Source organism: Syngnathus floridae, chromosome 9 (assembly GCF_059516105.1).
Source record: "Syngnathus floridae isolate MCC-2025c chromosome 9, RoL_Sflo_1.0, whole genome shotgun sequence".
Taxonomy (NCBI): domain Eukaryota; kingdom Metazoa; phylum Chordata; class Actinopteri; order Syngnathiformes; family Syngnathidae; genus Syngnathus; species Syngnathus floridae.
The window spans coordinates 11,360,746-11,379,547 of NC_142421.1; the positions used below are offsets into that span (position 1 = coordinate 11,360,746).

Below are 18,802 nucleotides of genomic sequence, written 5' to 3' on the forward strand. Positions count from 1 at the left end.
TTTTTTTTTATGTACGCTACATAAACAGAAGTATTGTGACACTCACACAGTAGTCATTCTTGACCTTGACAGTTGAATATTGTGACATTTTAAAAAATACAAACATATACAAAAGAACTACTTAAATGTTGTGTGCTGGATGAAACACAAATGTTAAACCTCTGGCACAGTTTGCTCATTTGTCATCCAAGCCTTCCCACCTACGCCCAATTTTGAGTCTTCCTTGAGCCTCAGATTCTTGTTTGTGTGGGTGTGCAAACTCCACACAGGAAAGGGCTCGGCCACTGGGCCACCGTGCTGCCGATCATATTTGGGAGTTATGTCGGCATTAATATCGCACATGCAAAGGCTAAATGAGCTCCGTGTTCAAATTGAAAGCAAGAGGCTTTCATGAAACCTTTACTTGCTCTGCAGGTAATGCTTTCAGTTTTATAATGACACAAGTTGACCTCTGGAAGATTAAATCAAAGCCAAATGAAAGCAAAAGCATTAGATTAAAATCATCTCACAAAACAAACCGACAAAGCATTTACTTTTGTAAAGCTCTTGCTTAAAACCTAAAACGTGCAAGCGCGTCTTGTAATGCAGGTTGTGATGTGCTGCCCTCTGCTGTTCACATAGTGCATTACGATTCTAAAATGTACGGCTTTAATAAATTAGAAGTAGGTAGGAAACTACTTATTGAACTTTAACTAACCGAGCATTCAATTCCAAACCTGAAACTCGTGTATTGTACAGATTCACAGAACACGTGATTTTATTTGTTAGACTTTGGGTGATATTATTATCGTTGAGTCACGTGATTTTTTTTAAAACTCTGACGCGAATAGCATATATAATATATATACATAGCATATATATATATATATAATATATAAATATCAGTAACTGACACCTTCCCGTTGAAATGTATGATTGCACAAGATGGAACAATGTACCACTTTTGTCTAAACACATTTTGACATGGCACAAACAGGTGTAAAATCCAAATCTTTAAATATGCAAACTTGTCAATTCGTAAATATTTGTGTTAGCTTCAAGCTAGGAAACCTTTCTCTGTTATTTGATTGAATATTTTGATATTCATTTTTTAAAACAGTATGATTTTAATTTTGTTAAAATGACAGTGACACAAAGGCTTCGTACAACTCATCATCACACACATTTCTGAAATTTATTTGGTCCAGTTATTGTACACGTTTCAACCCAGTGTCAACAATACATGCACACACACACACATTCGTACGTGTGTCCGGCTCATCAATTGCATGAGGGGGAAACTTTTTTTTTCTTTTTTTGCCTCCTCTACGTGGCTGCTAAGCTGACCTAACATTGAAGTTTACTTGATACCGATTAGCACCCGCTTATGAGATAACAAAATCCAACAAATGTTAGTTTGCTATGAGTGCCGGTTAGCTCGCTCTCAATTCCTCATCGGAGCTGATGATTGCACATTTGTTTCTACTGACTCGGTGGACATGAATATGAAGCACTGCACAGATAAAACGCGCACACATATTGCACATCACGAGGACATCGTCTCATATCGCACGACTTTAAAGCCAATCAAAAAAGAGAGGCCTTCTCGCATTACACAATTCAGGCCAGTCAAGCTTCGGCAACAGCAGACACGTTATATTATTGTTTGTTTAATTGCAACTTTGTGCACATGGCCTGTGTTTAATATTGAAGTGAAGGTTACTAAAAGTCAGTGCGGGACATTTCATTTCGTAGTTCTCTCTCTCACACACACACACACACACACACACGCACACACACACACACAAGTGACGATGACGTTGCTTTGGATTAGTAATCAACAAAATGACAATCTTGGGTCTGCGTGATTTGTAAACAAAATAGAAACACACAAAGTACGGTGCCGACTTGATTACAGCAAATTGATTGGCTTAATTTCATACATTGATATGTACACAAGCTTTCATTGTCATCCGGAACATCCAATTCATTGGTTCACTTTCAGATAACAACTCATTTTAGTATTTAAAGGGGGACATATTGTGGGGAAATATCATTTCTTTAATTTTATATGAACAATCGGGTCTTCCCACCCACCTTGTGTGAATTTAAACAACCACTAAATTTGTGAACATGTGTTCAAGTATCCCCTTCTGCGCTTCCTCCAGCCCATGACATGATGGTCTATGCTGGGTGAAGAGCCTGAGCCACTTTCAAGCAACAACATCTCCCCAAGTATTCAACGCCCTAGCCGTTACGTAAAAGCTAAAAAGTAAGGAGAGCTGCAATGATTTTTGTCGGTTGTACAAATTTGAATTCTTCATCCTGGAAGTGTGATAACAAAATTTGTTACTCTGGAAATTGTTTTAAATTATGAAATGATTATGCATAACGCATCTTTTTTTAAATGATTATTTAATTCCCTGTCCACTGGCCAAAATAGTGTTTGTTGCCTAGCAACATCATCTTCATTTTGAATCAAATTGTTGAATGCTGCAATAGGGGGACATTGTTGCCATTGTTGGTTTTGAATAACACATTACACGTTTTCTCCGGCATTTCAGAGTCAGAAATGAGAAAGTCTCACTTGATCTCATGTTATATGACATGTTATCTTCACACTTAGCGACTCTCCCTATCCTGTGACGGCTCTTACTGCAGAAGTGATGTTCCGTATTATTTACGGTACGACCCAAATGGACCCAAGGACTAGTTGGCACTGCTTGAGTATTGTGGTGGTGAGGGGGGGTGTCAATGTGAATGTGATAGTGGGTGTCAGGTGAAGGGCGCCCCCCGGCGGCGGCCTTCTCACAACGTGGGCGAGTCATCGTCCACGTCCAGCAGCTCCTTGACCAGTCTCTCTCCAAACTGTGCTCGGCTGTAGCGCTTGGCAGCGTAGGCGTCGGACATCTTGTACAGGACGTAGGCGTTGTTGATGGCGATGCTGATGCTCAGCCAGAACACCTGCTGCCACGTCTTGTTGGGCTTATGGAAGATAAAATACCTGGCGACACACAGGGGCACACGTGATATGCGCTCGCTGGACGCTTCATTAGGGACGTGTGGACATTTTTGCACTCAGGCACACATACTTGCTGAACTTGTCGTCGTATTTGCAGATATAGCTGAGATGCGCGGCGAAGGCCTCCACCGCCAGGGGACACGCCACCTCGCCGCTTTTTCGCTTGATGATCAAACCTGACGCAAACACGCCGTCTTGTTGAGATGAAAGCTTTCGCTGACTGTTTATATCGTGACCGGATCCATCTCGAAAATGGATCCAAGTCGCCTACCTTGCTTGGTGGGCGAATAGGCGTTGGTGAGGAACCTGAAGTGGCCCTTGTTGTACCAGCTGATGAGCGACATGCTGCCTTGCATCATCACCCGCCAGTGTCCGCGCTGTGCCGGCGTGGAGCCGCACACCAGCATGCTCTGCGGCAGGCCCGTGCAGTCGCTCTTGCGTGTGCTCAGCAGGCCGCAGCAGTAAATGTCTGCGCAGGAACACAAGCACCATGACGCCGTGCATCGAATGCCGTCGTGCGATCGGACGGACCTTGCTTGCTGAACTCAGTGAAGAGTCCGAGGCTGGTGATGGACGGCCCCGTGAAGACGATGGTGTTCTTGCCAGAGATGTTCTGGCACAGCTGTTTGGCCACCAGACTGTGCAGCTGAAGTTTGTTCTTGAGAGCGGCCAACCCGTCCGAACCTTGGCCCTCTTTCAGATGAACTGAGATCTGCGCACACAAAAGAGGAGGGACGTCCATCTTGTTGATGACATGCGCTGCATTAGGATGATTAGCCAACATGTAGCCTGCCTGTGGCTATCCTGCTAAGTGGCCTGCGTGCGTGTGCGCTCATGCGTGCGTGTGGTGGCTAATGGAATCTGATCGATTGGCTCCATTAACTCGTCTAACTCCTCTCCGCCTCGTCGTCAGGACAAGTCAGAGCAGACGCATCGGTTGAGTGGTAATCATCAGAAATAATTGTAACGTGTTTGCTGAATGGGCGGGACACATTGGCGTTAGTTGCATCATTTTTTTTTTTTTTTTAAATAAAGCTGCACAGTGCTTCTACTTAGATTTTAAACAGTGATGGCTCCATCCACGCACCTGACAGATGAATCCGGTGGAGGTGCACTGTCGAACCCAGAGACTGAACTTCCTCTTCTTCCTCTTGCGTTGCTCACGTTCAGTACAGGTGCTGATGAAAACCGGGTCCTCATCTATCAAGGGTTCGTGAAGAACCTGCAAAGCGAAAAATAAAATCCCACTTGAGCAAGCAAGCAAATACGATGAGTGGATATAATAAGTCTGCACACCCCGTTCTGTCATTATTCATTTGGACGGCTGCTCAATTTTCTTATGTTGTATAATTTCTCTCGTGGCTGTCCAAGTAATCCATTGGGGACCATTCGCCTGGTTGTTTTTCCCCACAAAGTGCTCGCAATGGAGGATTTCTCCTCGCTTAAACTGCTGCATCCAAAAGATGGCTTTCCAAGTCTAAACATGGAACGTTACATAATTCCTCCTTGCCCTGCATGTTTGTCCTGACAGTGGTGTGACTGTTTCCATGGCAACCAGTCAGGTCAGCCGCTTTGTAGGGTCGTGACAAAAATGCCGTTTCTGGTTTGCTGACCATTGTACGTCCCAACAGCTTTTTAGCAGAAAATGCTAAAAATGCCAAACTTGCTAATGCTTTAGAAAAAAATGTTTCATGTGCATGTGGTTTGTCCTTGCTGTGGCTTTTATGGCTTTTCCTCCTCCTCCTACTCCTCCTTCTCCTCACTTAACATTTCCCTTTCAAATACTGAGCTGGATGGCAAATGACATTCGCCAGCCACTAGATTAGGAACAGCTTCTTAAGCTAATTAGATCCAACATGAGTTTAGAAACAACTCGCTATGCTGCAGTGCAGTATTGCAATCTGGAACCACACCAATAATAAACCTTATGTTCAATCAATAACTCTCTGGCAGCGTCAATCAAATCAGCAAGCAATATTTAATCATCAAGGCAAAACATTAAACTCGAGCTTTTTGGGTCACATTGAGTGAAATGGATTTTGGACAGCCGTGACACCCGCTGGCATTGACGTCTTACAGATAAAGTATGCTGGCCTAGATACACAATTCTTCGCATGACACACACACACACACACACACACACGGACTGCCCTCAGATTGTCATTCCTTGCGGGGGACTCACTTGGCTCGACCTCAATCAAGAGTACTTTTTTTTGTTATCTCACTGAACGCAAAGTGCAAAGTGCAATTTGATTTTCTCAGCTCTCGTGTAGGAATGAGTGAAGTGGGAAATGAAAGTTCTTTTCTTTTTTCTATTTAAAGAAAACTAATCGTGACTGGAATGGATATTGCTGGTGTGGACCCACCTGGGTCTGCGAAGGCTTGAAGGTGCAGCTGAAAGCCTGCTGCAGCGAATCCAAGAAGGGCTGAATCTTGTACAGGCCCTGGTTGCTCCCCTGCGACGGCCTGAATGCCACGATGTGGAAGTACTTGAGGATCTTTTCGAAGCGCGCCTGGCTCATCTTGAGCGCGATGCTGCGGTTGCTGAAGAAGCCCGAGCTCCAGATGCTCAGCACCGACTCGCAGTGGTGCACGCTGGTGGACGTGACGAAGCCCAGAAAGGCCTTCATCTCCTGGGCCGTGACGGGACGCCAGCCCTCGTCGGAGCCGAAGCGCTCCTGGAACTTTTTGGCGTACATGTTGGTCTGCGTCACCATGTTTTGGATGCAGTTGTCGGGGACGAAGAGTTGGAAGAAGTCCAGAGCGCTCGCCGTTGCCGGCATCTTCTGAGCGGGACCTGGAATGAGTTGCACAACATTGGAGAGGCGCAACACTCCATTATCTCTCCTTCAGTGGCTAACAAATTAGAGTGAGCTTGCCGAGTCCCATTTAACACATGTGAGGAAGCAGCGTGTCGGGTACAAAATAAGACGTGGGCCGGTGAGTGGCCGTCACCCACTCAGCCCACGGCTCCTGATGCTTCTTCCACATTTGAATTCCATTAGACTTGCAAGCTGCAAGAAGGAGGATTGGGCCAAAAGGAATTGTTGCTCGGGATGTGACTCACTTACTCACCGCCGTCTTTTCTTCCTCCTGGCAGGCAGGAGTGAATCGAAAGCAGCAGGAGCGGGGGAAGATAATGAAATTATTCCAGCAAATATGCATTTCGTTCCCTGTGGATGGACGGAGCAATTGGACCATCTGGCTCTGGATCAACTCAAACAAAATAGTTCCATCAGTGTGCTCATTTTCTAATTTCCCACAATCTTTAAAACAGCAACATAAATTTAAACGTTGCATAACACACAGACGACCGTCAAAACACGGCAAACCCAGCCCATCCCTGATCTCTTGAGAGCAAATCAGTGTTTTAAATCCCCCTCCAACATCACGATAAGCGGTTACATCATTTTATAATCTTGGCCCTCCTCCATCACCCTCACACGACCCCAAAATGAAGATAAGAAAAACTTGACCTGGAGTCAATCTTAAAAAAAACAAAAAACACGTAGTTGAAAACCTGGAATGCTTTCAAACCGCTGTTTCCAAGCCAAGCGGGAACCAGATGGAATTTTAAAGCGGGGCCAACATGATTTCTGGCTTTTTGACGGCCGCTGATGATTTATGTACACGGTGCGCAGCCCCCTGTGGCAGCAGGCTGTCACATCAATGTCAGTCAGCTGACAAAAAAGCAGGAAGCCGACTTCTCCTCGTGGGAGAAATGGCCATCTGAGAATCAGTAAGCACACACCTTGTGCATTTCAAGTTTCGGGAGGATGGATGATGATGTTGGCCGCACCCACGGCGGTTGTGCAAATTCAGAACAATGCTGCGCAAACACTACCAAGCAAACAGGTGCAGGATGTAAAGCATCCGGGAAAACTTTGAATATTGAGCCAGCCATTCCCATCCCAGGTGACTTGGAGTCAACTGCAGACAATAAATTTGTAGTAGTGCTGTGGTGCCCCCGCCCCCTAGCGCCGCCACTGCAGTCTGTACTATTCCGACGGTTGCCTAACAACAGCTGCTTTACTGCCATAAAGTGGACAAAATTAGAAGATTTGTTTTTTTAATTTGTAGAGAAAAAAAAAGACACCATTTGTAGAAATTTCAAGTACTGCTGCCGCACAGAATGACAGCGTGGCCCAAATCAATTTACAACCTGGGCAGGAATGAAGGAATGCTCTGCACACCAAAACCGACTCGCCCTCCAGTGCGTCTAAAGAAGATCTATGTTTCTCCACACTGCCAGCAACGGCGTAATGTGTCCACAAGTCGTCTTTTACAACAATTGGACCTGCTTCAGTACAGAACTTCACTCCCCGACTGATCCCCTGACACTGCACTACCACTAATTAAATGATGGTGTATCCTTTTTTGATTAGAATGGGGCACACCTATTAAAAATGCCCTGTCACGTATGCATTAAATGATCAATGTGCAGTAGTTCCACATCAGATGTCCAAATATTAGAAACAGCCACATGTCCCCTTTTTCAATCATCAGTGACTCAATAACAAAATTATATGACTGAACTACCAGGCATTTTAAATGCAGTGCTGTCTTTCTTCATATTGTGACCACTGACAGCAATTATGATGCTGTGTCACCCCCCCCCCCCCCCCACACACACACACACACGTAAGGTAAAATGAGCTACAATTGCCATCGATGTGCTGTCATAAAACGTGAGCACGACCTTCCTCATCCCGCCTCACCGTAAGAGCCTTTAAACGGCGGCACGGTGACATCTTGTAGGGTCTCCGTCCAGCCTTGCTCCTCGGCTTGGCTCCGGGACAGAGCACCGGGCGGACCGGGGCTGCCTGCCCCTGCTCCCCCACCGTGTGAGCTCTCTCTGTCGGCCCGTCTCTGGTGATGATGGTGGTGGTGGTAGTGGTGGGGATGGTGATGATGATAATGGTGCTGCTGCTGCTGCTGCTGCTGCTGCTGCTGCTGTTCCTCCTCGCCCGCCTCAGCGATGTAGTTGTCCGAGTCCGAGTCTCCCGAGGTGCTGTAGAACGGGTTGTCGCTGCTGTCGTCCCCGGACTCGCCGAACACGTCGTCGGATATCTGCAGGCTCTCGTAGCGGGAGCGGGCCGCCTCCAGGAGGGACAGCGCCTTCCGGCCGCACTCCGCCATCTCTCGCCCTCTGCGGCGATGGTGGCGCTTGTCTTGCTGCTGATGCTCGGATCAGCCACTTGCTCCCTCCCTCCTCCCTCTCGCCCTCCGACGCGGAAGTCGTCACGATCTCGCAGGAAAGCACAGGCTTCGGTAATGGATTGTGAGCACTTGTCTTTGGGATCCGGGGCTGGTCCGCTTGAAGGATTATGGAACGTTTACGCCTCCTGCTGGACACAAACAAACGGTGCGATCATCCCAACAGGGATAATGTGAAAAACTACTCGAGACGTGGACTCAACTTCTCTACAAACAAACCCCGACCCCCGATGAAATTTAATGAACAAACTATAGTAACAAAATGTACGACAAGCACCCGTTTTAATCTCGCACATCAAGATTACATTTAATTATACCGGACTAACTTCTCCCCTCCATGCGTTCTCCTGTTCCCTGAACGCGTCATTTAGAACCCAGTATCCCCCCTCGGGAGTTGGAATGGCTTTTCTTGCCGCAGTTTCCGACAATGTTGCAGCCCTTTAAGATTTATTCCCTCGTATAACACCACGTACAAAAGAGGCTGAAGTAGGAGATTTACGATCACTCATTCGGCACATGTGTATTTCTTACGGGATGCAGTAACCATACATGGTTACATCTGGTCTACGATTATTGCTATATTGTGTAAAATTTGCGGGCTTTTTTATTGAAGATTTTTTTTATATCCAAATCCTACTTTGTAATCCAGACATACCCTTTTAGTTTTACGATGCCAATGCAGTAACACACTGCAGTAAATACCGCCGCCCTCTTGACGGCGCTGTGGTCATCAAGAGTTCTTCTTTGGTCATATGCCATGTTTGCGGAAGTAACTGCAAACACTAGTAGTTGTCATCTTTTTCTTGTTTTTTGTGTTGTTTCTGCTTTGTTTATTTCATTATGAATTTACCAAAGGGCCCCGAATCTCTGTGCTTCGACAAGGACGTTTTTATGAAGGTAAGGTTCGTCTTCATGAACGTAATCGATCGCTCGTTTAAGCTAGCCGATGCAAAAAGTATGTAATGGCTTCTTTCTGTAGTAACTGCGCCACTCCCTGAGGATTTACAGTTGTTAATGTGTCTCTAGGATGATTTTGACGTGGACCACTTCGTGGCCGAGTGTCGGAAGCAGGTGCAGCTTGAGGAGATGAGGGTGGACTTGGAGCTCTACTACAAGCTGCTCAAAACAGCCATGGTAGAGCTTATCAACAAGGATTATGCTGATTTTGTCAACCTCTCCACCAATCTGGTGAGCGCTTATTTTGCCTTTATGCTATTTGATTTGTTTACGGGTTACGCCTCCCGGAGAGCCGTTTCCAGGTAGGGTTACGGCCTCAAACGTGTCATCTTGTCTCAGGTGGGGATGGACAAAGCCCTCAATCAACTCTCTGTGCCACTCGGACAGCTACGAGAGGAGGTCATGGTCTGTGTTTTAGTTTAATACGTATTTCATGTACTCCTGTTGGAATGAGCGCTGATGAATCCTATGTGTGCAGAGCCTTCGGTCGTGCGTCAGCGAGGTGATACAAGCTATAGACACGCAGCTGTCCAAACAAGAAGACCTGCAGAAGAAGAAGGTTGGGGCCTTCCATTGTTATTTTCATGGAACGACACAGTTCTTGTTTGAGTGTCTTTTAATCCCATTGCGTCTGTCAGGTTTGTGTCCTGAGGTTGATTCAAGTGGTGCGCTCAGTGGAGAAGATTGAAAAAATCCTCAACTCGCAGAACCCCAAAGAGTCCAACTCACTGGAAAGCAACAGGTGTCACATATTTTTTGCTAGCACTTGTCCTCATCAGGGTCATATGTCACGTCATGTCATTCTGTCCGTGTCCAGCCCCTTGTTAGCAGGTCAGATCTTGGAGAGGATCGCCACCGAGTTCAACCAGCTCCAGTTCCACGCCGTGCAGAGCAAAGGCATGCCTCTGCTGGACAAAGTCAGACCGGTGAGTTTTCATCCAGCTCGTCCACAAGCAACTTGGTCGCCGGCATCCTCCGTAATCGTTTGTGTGGGCCCCTCTAGCGCATCGCAGGCATCACCTCCATGTTGCAGCAGTCCCTGGAGGGTCTTCTCATCGAGGGTCTGCAGACGTCCAACATGGACATGGTGCGCCACTGCCTCAGGACGTACGCCACCATCGACAAGACGCGAGACGCTGAGGCGCTGGTGGGACAAGTGCTGGTCAAACCCTTCATGGATCAGGTAAAGGTGCCAAAACCTGGGCGTCGAGGCCACACTCTACTCAAAGTGTCTGTGTGAGAAGTCTCACCTTCCTCCTCCTGCCGGTAGGTGATTGTGGAGGAGGTGGTCAAGTCCAGTCCTGATGGTCTTCAGGCGATGTTCTCAAGGCTGCTGGAGTTTGTTCCTCATCACTGCAGACTCTTGAGAGAGGTGACTGGGGGAGCCATATCCAGGTTAGCAAACAAAAATAAATAAGTCCTTGACTCATAATTGGGAAAATAACCAATCATTGATACCTGATTAAAAAAAAAAATCAGACTGAGTAAGCAAATTCTTGTGTCCGCTCTACATGGATGTTCCTTCTCCGGCCAGCGACAAAGCTGACATCGTTCCCGGCTACGACTTCCCAGTCAACTCAGTGTGGCCCGAGATGGTAAAAGGCATTGAGGAGAGGCTATCTTACCTCTTCAACCCTGGAAACCCCGACATTTTCTACCAGGTACGGCGGACAACAAAGGACGCCACTTGACACCCACCTCCTCCCCCCTTATCACCTGGCCGCTCTTCATTTGTAGCGTTACAGCGCCAGCGCGGAGTTCGTCCGTCGGTTCGAGCGCCAGTGCAGTTCGCAGGCCAGCGTGAGGCGACTGCGAGCGCACCCAACCTACATCGCCTTCCACAATAAATGGAACCTGCCCGTCTACTTCCAGCTGAGGTTAAAGCTTGTTGTGTGCGCTTTTGATGTTGAAACAAAGTCGGTCGGCACTTTGCCATCTCGCCGAGGATTCAAATTTGTTCCCTATCACAGTCAAATAAACTCAGAAAATTTATTATAATTTCAAAATCAAGTTTTACTAATTATCTCGCTTGCATTTTTTTATGTTTAAATAAGTAAAGATGTTTGTTATTCTAAGGTAATGTTTATGAATAATACTTTCTGTTTTGTAATTTTAATGTCAAGATTACAAACAACTGAGCAGAAATCTAATTCTCAGATGGCATTAATATTTTTACTAGGATGCATGTGTGCTATGCTGTGTGACAGTCACTCACTTCTTTGAAACATCTGAATGCTTTTCTAGGTACCGAGAAATAGCGGGAAGCCTGGAGAATGCCATTGGTGACGGGTTAGAGGTGGCGCCAGGTGTGTGTTTGGATTCCGACTTTCTTTTTTTTGGGGGGGGGTCCAATTTTTGTCACAACGTCCATTGAATTAATGAAGTCCATAAATAGCCTTTGTAACCATCTTGGCTTCCCTCCAGCTGGTAGCGCGTACCACCTTCAGGCGTCAGCGTCGCTGTGGTCTTGCCTGATGCGCTGCTGGGCCGACAAAGTCTACCTGCCGCCGCTGGCTCATCGCTTCTGGAAGCTGACGCTGCAGCTTTACTCGCGATATGGCACCTTCCTGAACGAGGTCAGCTTTTGGGGGATAAACCACCGATGGTCATTTCAGGACTTGTTGACGGATTGGCTCGGCGAACAGGTGCTGACCGAGACCGCTTCGCCCGAGGGGAGCAAAGAGCCCAGCAGGCCCCTCCCCAGCTCGGCGTCGTCCACCTCCAGCAGGACGTCCGTGGAGGAGACGGGCAGCGAGAGCGGCAGTCCCGCCTCGCTGTCCACCAAACAGCTGGTCCGCATTGCAGCTGACGTCCAAAAACTACAAGAGCGAGTAAGCGCAATGATCATATTTACTACTTCACCCTAATCCCACTTTGAAACCTTATCCATAGTTTGAAACGCTATCCTTAGTTTGAAACTCTAACTCTAGTTTCAATCCCTACTTTGAATCCGTAACCCTAGTTTAATTTAGTCCGATTGGAAAGTAGAGTTTTTCAGCCTCGGCAGGTGTAAATCTGAAGGGTTTAAATTGCTCTCTTCTTGTCTTTTAGTTACCAGAAGTGTCCGAAATGGTCAGACGGCGATTAGAAGCCATCGGCTTCACAAACTTTGTCATTGTGGAAGGTGAGTGACAATCATTTTAATGTCACTGTCTCCTTTTACTTTTCTTTAGTTAGCAGAACGTGCCAATCGGTGAGCGATCTGAAAACAGCAGTATTGTGTTTTCCCCAGAGGCATTAGCGGACTCTAATGCGTGCCTGTCCAGCAGCATCCCGGCCCTCAGCACCCGCATGACCCAACACCTGAGCGAGCGTAGCTGCCGCTTCCTCAAGAGCGCATCCGAGGTGCCCCGACTCTACCGCAGGACTAACAAGGTCGGTCGCCGGAGCGCCTGAATTATCATCGCCGTAACAGCCTAACGCGATGTTGAGTACGCTTATTCTTTTTCTTCTGTCTTGTGCCGATAGGAGGCACCCTTGCGAGCGTCTGCGTACATGGACAACGCCTTGCAGCCGTTACATCAGCTGCTGAGCGACTCAACGGGCCTGGTGGACGCAGCCACGGCACGCCGGTGGCTGACAGTCACGCTTTCTGAATGCACGCAGAGGTGAGCGCACACAGAATCAAGTTTTGGTTGTGGTGGTAAAATACAATCAAATAATGTCCATTTTGTTTTTTTGTTTTGGGTGTTTTTTTTTTATTAGAAATAATTACATACATGCATTTCAAAATATAGTTAGTACTATATAAATAAATTTGTACATGAAAATAAAAAAGTTTTCGACTCTTTTAACCCTTTTAATATTGTTTAAAATAAACAAATACATTTAAAAATGAGGTAAACTTTGAAAAGGTGTTCAATACTTTTCAAAGTAAAGTGCTAATACTAAAACTAAATACAAAGTGTTCAAATAAATGTGTCATTTGGGGTCATTCAAGACAATGGTGATGATTTGAGGACATGGACGCGTGCGTGTGTGCGCTAGGTACTACGAGACCATTTCTGAGGTTCTGAGCTCTGTGAGAAAGATGGAGGAGAGTCTGAAACGACTGAAGCAAGCCAGGAAAGGCGCTGCTGCTGCTACCAGTGCTAGCGCGGCCGGAACCAACGGCGGCCCGTCAGACGACACCAAGATCCGACTTCAGCTGGCTCTGGATGTGGAGTACTTGCGGGAACAGGTGAGTGGCCGGGATGAAGATTCGTTTCTCTCCCTCATCTTCTCTTCTCCCTATCACACTGAAGAACGTCCAATGCAAACGATCGTCCTATTGCTGTTGTGTGCTCCACCTCAGATCGAGCAGATGGGTGTGGAGCCTGCTGATGTGGCCATGTTGGCTAGCCTGATGGAGCTGGTCAAGGAGGCCCGAGAGCTTGGCAAACACAACGCGTGAAACAACACAAAGAAGGGCAAACTTTGGGTAGGCCGCAAAGCCTCGTTTATCATGTGGCGAATTGGGATCGGAAGGGATGAGCGCCATCAGTTGTGCTTGTGTGGTGCTCGATGCAAACTGACCGACTACTCTTATTGTGTGTTGTGAAATGGAATATTTCAGCTGCATAGTAAAAATCTATTTGAGAGTCGATCGCTGAATGTTTTCTTACTGAATGTTTCCAAGCCCTCGAGAAAAGAAGGGAAAAATACATCAACAATGGAAGCATGGAATGGAAAACAAAAGCATTTCAAACACCAAGAAACCCTAACCTCTGTTTGAAACCTCAATTTGAAACCCTCACTGGTTCAAAACCCTACTTTGATACCGTAACCCCATTTTGAAACCCAAGTAGCTCAGTTGAGGACTATTCCTTATTTACAATGTCAGCTTCTCAACTGAAATTATTCATTGGCTTTCTGTAGCACTTCATGAAAGCAGACAATAAACATTGTTTGAAAAAATGCCGTACAATCAAAACTACACTTTTTGTCCACTGGACAGCAGCAACTAGCTATCATGTAATATTGCAATATGTCGAATAAAGGCATAATACGGTGCAATAATGTATTGGAAAAGTCCCTTCCGCGAACGAAATTACACGATATAATGTATATAACTTGTGTATAAATGTATTGATGAAAAAGAAAGTGACTTTTATAAGGGATGACTTAAAGTTCCAATTCATACTCCAGCCAAATGATGGCGACAAATAACGCCACCCACCTTTAAAAAAAAAAAAAAAAAAAAGTTGAGGTAAACTTTTGTTAGCTACATGCACCTGGGGAATAGACACCAATTTTGCAAACACTCGGCCGAAATCTACATTTATCCTAAAATGTCACCGCTGTTACCGCTGCGGGCCTTCGTGAACAAACGGCTGCTCACCGCTGCAGAGGAGATATTTGACTGTCGTTTGCTGAATTTTGTCCACAATTTAGGGAGTGCGTTATCTGCGCCTCACGGCAAAAGCCTTTGCCAATCACCTGTTATCCAATTTACTCACTGTGTGCTCGTTTGATTTCTTCAGATTTAGGAAAATGCAAAGACACTGAAGCAGAAATTAGACTTACACAAGTTGGTTGAGTTCAATCACAATTCTTGTTCAAAAAGCTCTGTTTTCAGGAAAGTACAATACAGCGCTGGGCCCTTCAAGAGCGGAAAGTCTCCATTCAGAAAAGCCCAAGTCCAAGGTTGTTAGATCAGTTTTATATTCAGTAGCACATTGTGGGCCGAGATTGATGGGTGATGAGTCTTCGGGGTGGGGCAAGTTCGAAGGAGAGTCTGCTTCCATGGGAGTGGTGCTGGTTATGGGCGATTCGGTGTGTAGGTGGGGGGCTGTTGGTGTGTGTGTGTGGAGGGGGGCTGTTGTCTTCCATCCCGTCTTTCGGCCTTGGCGATCATCTTTGGCCGAGTTCTCAGGTGGGGGCTGTTGTCTTCCCTCCCGTCTTTCGGCCTTGGCGATCATCTTTGGCCGAGTTCTCGGGTGGGGGCTGTTGTCTTCCCTCCCGTCTTTCGGCCTTGGCGATCATCTTTGGCCGAGTCTTTGGGTGACTCCTTCTGGCACCTGCTGGTTTTATCTCCACGTGACCTTCCTGTGAACATTCTTCTCCAATCTTGGACATACACTGTCGTACCTCATTCTTTTAATTTTGTCATTTTGTACGAAATTATGTTAGCTTTTGGCTGTGACATCATTAATCTATTGCTGTTATTTTAATACATCATGTCTTTGCTTATTCTTAGTTTAATCATGCTTCCAACCGTATCTTTTCTTTGTTAGGCAAACTATTTCCCTCTGTGCAGAGCGTTCAGTAGTAATTAAAAACTGGCGTCTAGCATTAGTCAAAACATAAGATACCATCAAGTACTGAACGGTCAAGACGACTCTGGGCGTGTCCATGATTCAGAGAAAAAACATCAGGCATGCATTACACAGTTCCTTAAGGGTCATTAAGCTATTTAGGCAATATATCAAAAGTCATTTGTTATTTCAAAGTGCTCAAAAATATATATCAGATCATAAAGTTATAAAAACCTTTCTCATCACCACTTATCAAAAATGTCTAGTTATGTCTTCTTTATTGATTTGGTGTGTAGGTATAATTATATGCTTAAAATGTTTCTTTTATTTATCTAATATGTGAATATACTTGTCTGTTTATGTACTTTATTCAATGAGGTTTGAGCATATCTGTTTTTGTAGCTAGGCAGGACTTTTTGTATTTTGACCCCATTTCCTGCAATGCCTTAAAAAAAACTAAATTCATCACACATGTCTTTTATAAAACTGAGCATTATTCATTTTAATTGTGTACTGACTAGCCATAACTCTAAATCACTTTTTTTTTTAATCCCCAATCTGGGACCCTCCCAGTCCCCACGGAAGTGTTTTGTGTACAGTGGGAGCCTGAGAACGCTGATTTACATAACGCAGTAGTGATTGCTTTTGGTTCAGCGGGGTCTATTCTCACAATTCTTTCATGTGCGCCCTTGCTGTGCACTATGAGTGCCTGTCGGATCTGCGGTGTCACGCGGTCACCTGCTGTTAGGCGACAACCCCCGCAGAACCAGAGGTCGGGGTTCAACTTCTCACGCAGCTAACACAACACAAGCATTTTCCTCCCTTTGGGCGCGCGACGGACGCACAGCGGCGGTTCTCGGCAAAAGACTGTATCACACTGCAAGGTAGAAAAAATGCAGATTTACACGTGGGAAGCAGCGGGGGCTATTGAACACGTGGTCACGCATAGATCCATACGCTGCGTGTTTGTGGTTTGCGTGTCCTTCGGCTGAAAAAGAACAACAAAAAGTCCGCATTCATTCAGCCGAAAAAAAGAGATCGGGTATGCGTGGTTCAGGTTGTGGGGGGCTGCCAATAAATAAGAGAGTTGCTTATTTTGGGATTGTGCTCACTAAACTAGCGACACATGATTAGTTTTACACGGGCAGCTGACGTGGACGGACGTAAAATGGCAAAATATGGCGCTTGATGGAATTTTCCATATTTTCTGTCTTTCCTTTTTAATTGTGATTGAACTCAACCAACTTGTGTAAATCTAATTTCTGCTTCAGTGTCTTTGCATTTTCCTAAATCTGAAGAAATCAAACGAGCACGCAGTGAGTAAATTGGATAACAGGTGATTGGCAAAGGCTTTTGCCGTGAGGCGCAGATAACGCGCTCCCTAAATTGTGGACAAAATCCAGCAGCATCACTGTGGACATGTTTTTTAAGATATATTATCTGCATGTTTGTTTTTTGTTTTTATCAGTGGTCAAATTCTCTCTTGAACTGACTAGAAGGAAATGAAACTGCATTTTTTTGGGGGTCAAAGTGTCAGGAATGAGTGGAGCAGGGTTTTTTTTTGGAAGGAAAGGGAGGTGGGTGGACAAAGACATAGAACAGGGCAGGCCGAGGCTCATGTACAGTGGACAGAGACAGAAGGTCCATTCAGACCAGGGACCAATAGATAAAAACAGGTACTGACTGAAAGCCTACCCATGAGACCAGGGAAATGCACGACGGGAGCAGAAACCGACGGGGAGTAACATTAGACACCGACAGTGATCACATAACACAAAGTGGAGTCGCAGACAGACAAAGACACATACAAGCGAAACCTCTCAGGAAATTGCATTTGAGTCTCAGGACCTCATTTTAGACACAAATGCACTTTCAAGGACGATGAACACACACATGCACGCTTGTATATAGCACGGTCAGCTGATTTGCCTGCTTCACTTCTTCCCATGCATGTGACAGGTCACATGTTGGACACTGACCTGACAGTTCTCGATACCATCGGTCAAATTTGCAACTGGGGTGCAAACAGGCACCCCAGTCTCCTTGAGCTACTTTGCTTTAACATCATCATGGCCGACAGCTGCTCATAAGAGAAAAATAAAGAGTAGCCAAAGGACAGATTGGGATGTTTTCGCAAGACTGCGAACTCTTTGCGAGTTATCTCCATTTTTATTGCCTGTTAATCATATGTCCTGAATGTCCTTGACGTTCCCCCTCTTAATCACAATTTCATAAGAAAGTATGATAGGAATGGAAAATAAGGCGACACCCTTTCTCGGCCGATCTGACACCGATCGGTGGCGAGGTGTGAAGCCAGGGTTACGTCAATGGAGTTTTAGCTGCACACACATCTCGACATTTATTTCCTGTGTATTTCTCAAAAAGTAAAAGTAATCATCAACACTATCTATGCACTTTTCAACCTTTTCCCATGAGAACTTGGGTGGGACTGAACATCACATTCCAACACTGAAAAAAGCAGAAAAAGCTGCAAGCACGGTCAGAAATGTCGAACTGTCTTACTGCCAACATTTATTTCCTGTGCATTTCTCAAAAAGTAGAAGTAATCATCAACACCATCTATCCTCTTTTCAACCTTTTCTCATGAGAACTTGGGTGGGACATTCCAACATTGAGTAAAGCAGAAAAAGGTTCAAGCACGGTCAGAAATGTCAGTTTTTAATAGATTTTTTTGACATTTACATTGAGATGAAGAGAAAATGCAGAAACACAGACAAAATAACTTTTATTAAGTAAAACATTTAAATAAAATTGAATAAGGAGCCATTTAAACATATTTAGGGAGGAAATCATAACAGAAAGTGATTTAGTTTGAATCCAGCTGTTGAGCTATTAAATTGTACGGGTGTTTAAAAAGCGCATTCCATATCTTGGACTTTTTTTTTTTTAAGAGGACAAGTGTTCCACAAATGGATACAAAGTCCACTTAAGTCACTGCTGAAGTAGCAAAGGTCAATCTCAGGACATTTTCTTCCTGACACTGCATTGCGAGAAATCCATTCTAAGTGGGACATTTCTTGCAGCATGACAGGAAATGCGTACGGGCACGTGACCATCCACAAAGTTGTGCGCCGTTGGGAATCCGACAGGAAAGACAAAAAGTGGCTCACACTTTCTCGGACCTCCCTTGAGTTGGAGTCGTCTTTTTGTTTACTTAATCCCTTACCATTCTTAATCTCAGGTGGAATTCACTTAGCTGCCATTTAGAGGTTTAGGAGGCCATCTAATGAAATTCCTCCTCTTAAATCTCACTATGTGGTCAGAGAGGAGGCACTTGTTGGTTGCTGGCTTGAAATCTGGTGCTGATTGCTTGTTTTTGTGCAAATGCCATCTTGGGACTTTTCGGTTTCCTCAAGTCTAGAAGAGGGGA

At 45.5% G+C, this 18,802-nt stretch overlaps 2 protein-coding genes across 2 annotated transcripts; one reads left to right on the forward strand and one right to left on the reverse strand.

Moving 5' to 3' along the window:
- Window positions 1-1,139: 1,139 nt before the first annotated feature.
- pgbd5 (piggyBac transposable element derived 5) lies at window positions 1,140-8,265 on the reverse strand. The gene is made up of 7 exons (XM_088385748.1): window positions 7,720-8,265; window positions 5,368-5,798; window positions 4,089-4,223; window positions 3,533-3,713; window positions 3,273-3,470; window positions 3,072-3,177; window positions 1,140-2,983 (listed from the first exon to the last, which is right to left on the reverse strand). The coding sequence occupies exons 1-7, from the start codon at window positions 8,138-8,140 to the stop codon at window positions 2,788-2,790; spliced, it is 1,668 nt and encodes a 555-aa protein (XP_088241874.1). The 5' UTR covers window positions 8,141-8,265; the 3' UTR covers window positions 1,140-2,787.
- A 666-nt stretch (window positions 8,266-8,931) lies between these two features.
- cog2 (component of oligomeric golgi complex 2) lies at window positions 8,932-13,760 on the forward strand. The gene is made up of 18 exons (XM_088385745.1): window positions 8,932-9,115; window positions 9,245-9,406; window positions 9,515-9,580; window positions 9,654-9,734; window positions 9,814-9,917; window positions 9,993-10,101; window positions 10,179-10,358; window positions 10,446-10,570; window positions 10,710-10,836; window positions 10,913-11,052; window positions 11,420-11,481; window positions 11,600-11,751; window positions 11,821-12,006; window positions 12,227-12,299; window positions 12,408-12,550; window positions 12,644-12,783; window positions 13,163-13,355; window positions 13,470-13,760. The coding sequence occupies exons 1-18, from the start codon at window positions 9,059-9,061 to the stop codon at window positions 13,566-13,568; spliced, it is 2,199 nt and encodes a 732-aa protein (XP_088241871.1). The 5' UTR covers window positions 8,932-9,058; the 3' UTR covers window positions 13,569-13,760.
- The last annotated feature ends 5,042 nt before the right edge of the window (window positions 13,761-18,802 follow it).

Excerpts from the sequence above, each read along its gene's own strand:
- pgbd5 (XM_088385748.1), bottom strand. The coding sequence starts at position 8,140 with ATGGCGGAGTGCGGCCGGAAGGCGCTGTCCCTCCTGGAGGCGGCCCGC. Across the intron at positions 5,799-7,719 it reads GCCGTTTAAAGGCTCTTACG|GTCCCGCTCAGAAGATGCCG; the intron begins GTGAGGCGGGAT and ends AACTCATTCCAG. Across the intron at positions 3,714-4,088 it reads CCACCGGATTCATCTGTCAG|ATCTCAGTTCATCTGAAAGA; the intron begins GTGCGTGGATGG and ends TTGTGTGCGCAG.
- cog2 (XM_088385745.1), top strand. The coding sequence starts at position 9,059 with ATGAATTTACCAAAGGGCCCCGAATCTCTGTGCTTCGACAAGGACGTT. Across the intron at positions 9,116-9,244 it reads ACAAGGACGTTTTTATGAAG|GATGATTTTGACGTGGACCA; the intron begins GTAAGGTTCGTC and ends ATGTGTCTCTAG. Across the intron at positions 12,007-12,226 it reads TCCAAAAACTACAAGAGCGA|TTACCAGAAGTGTCCGAAAT; the intron begins GTAAGCGCAATG and ends CTTGTCTTTTAG.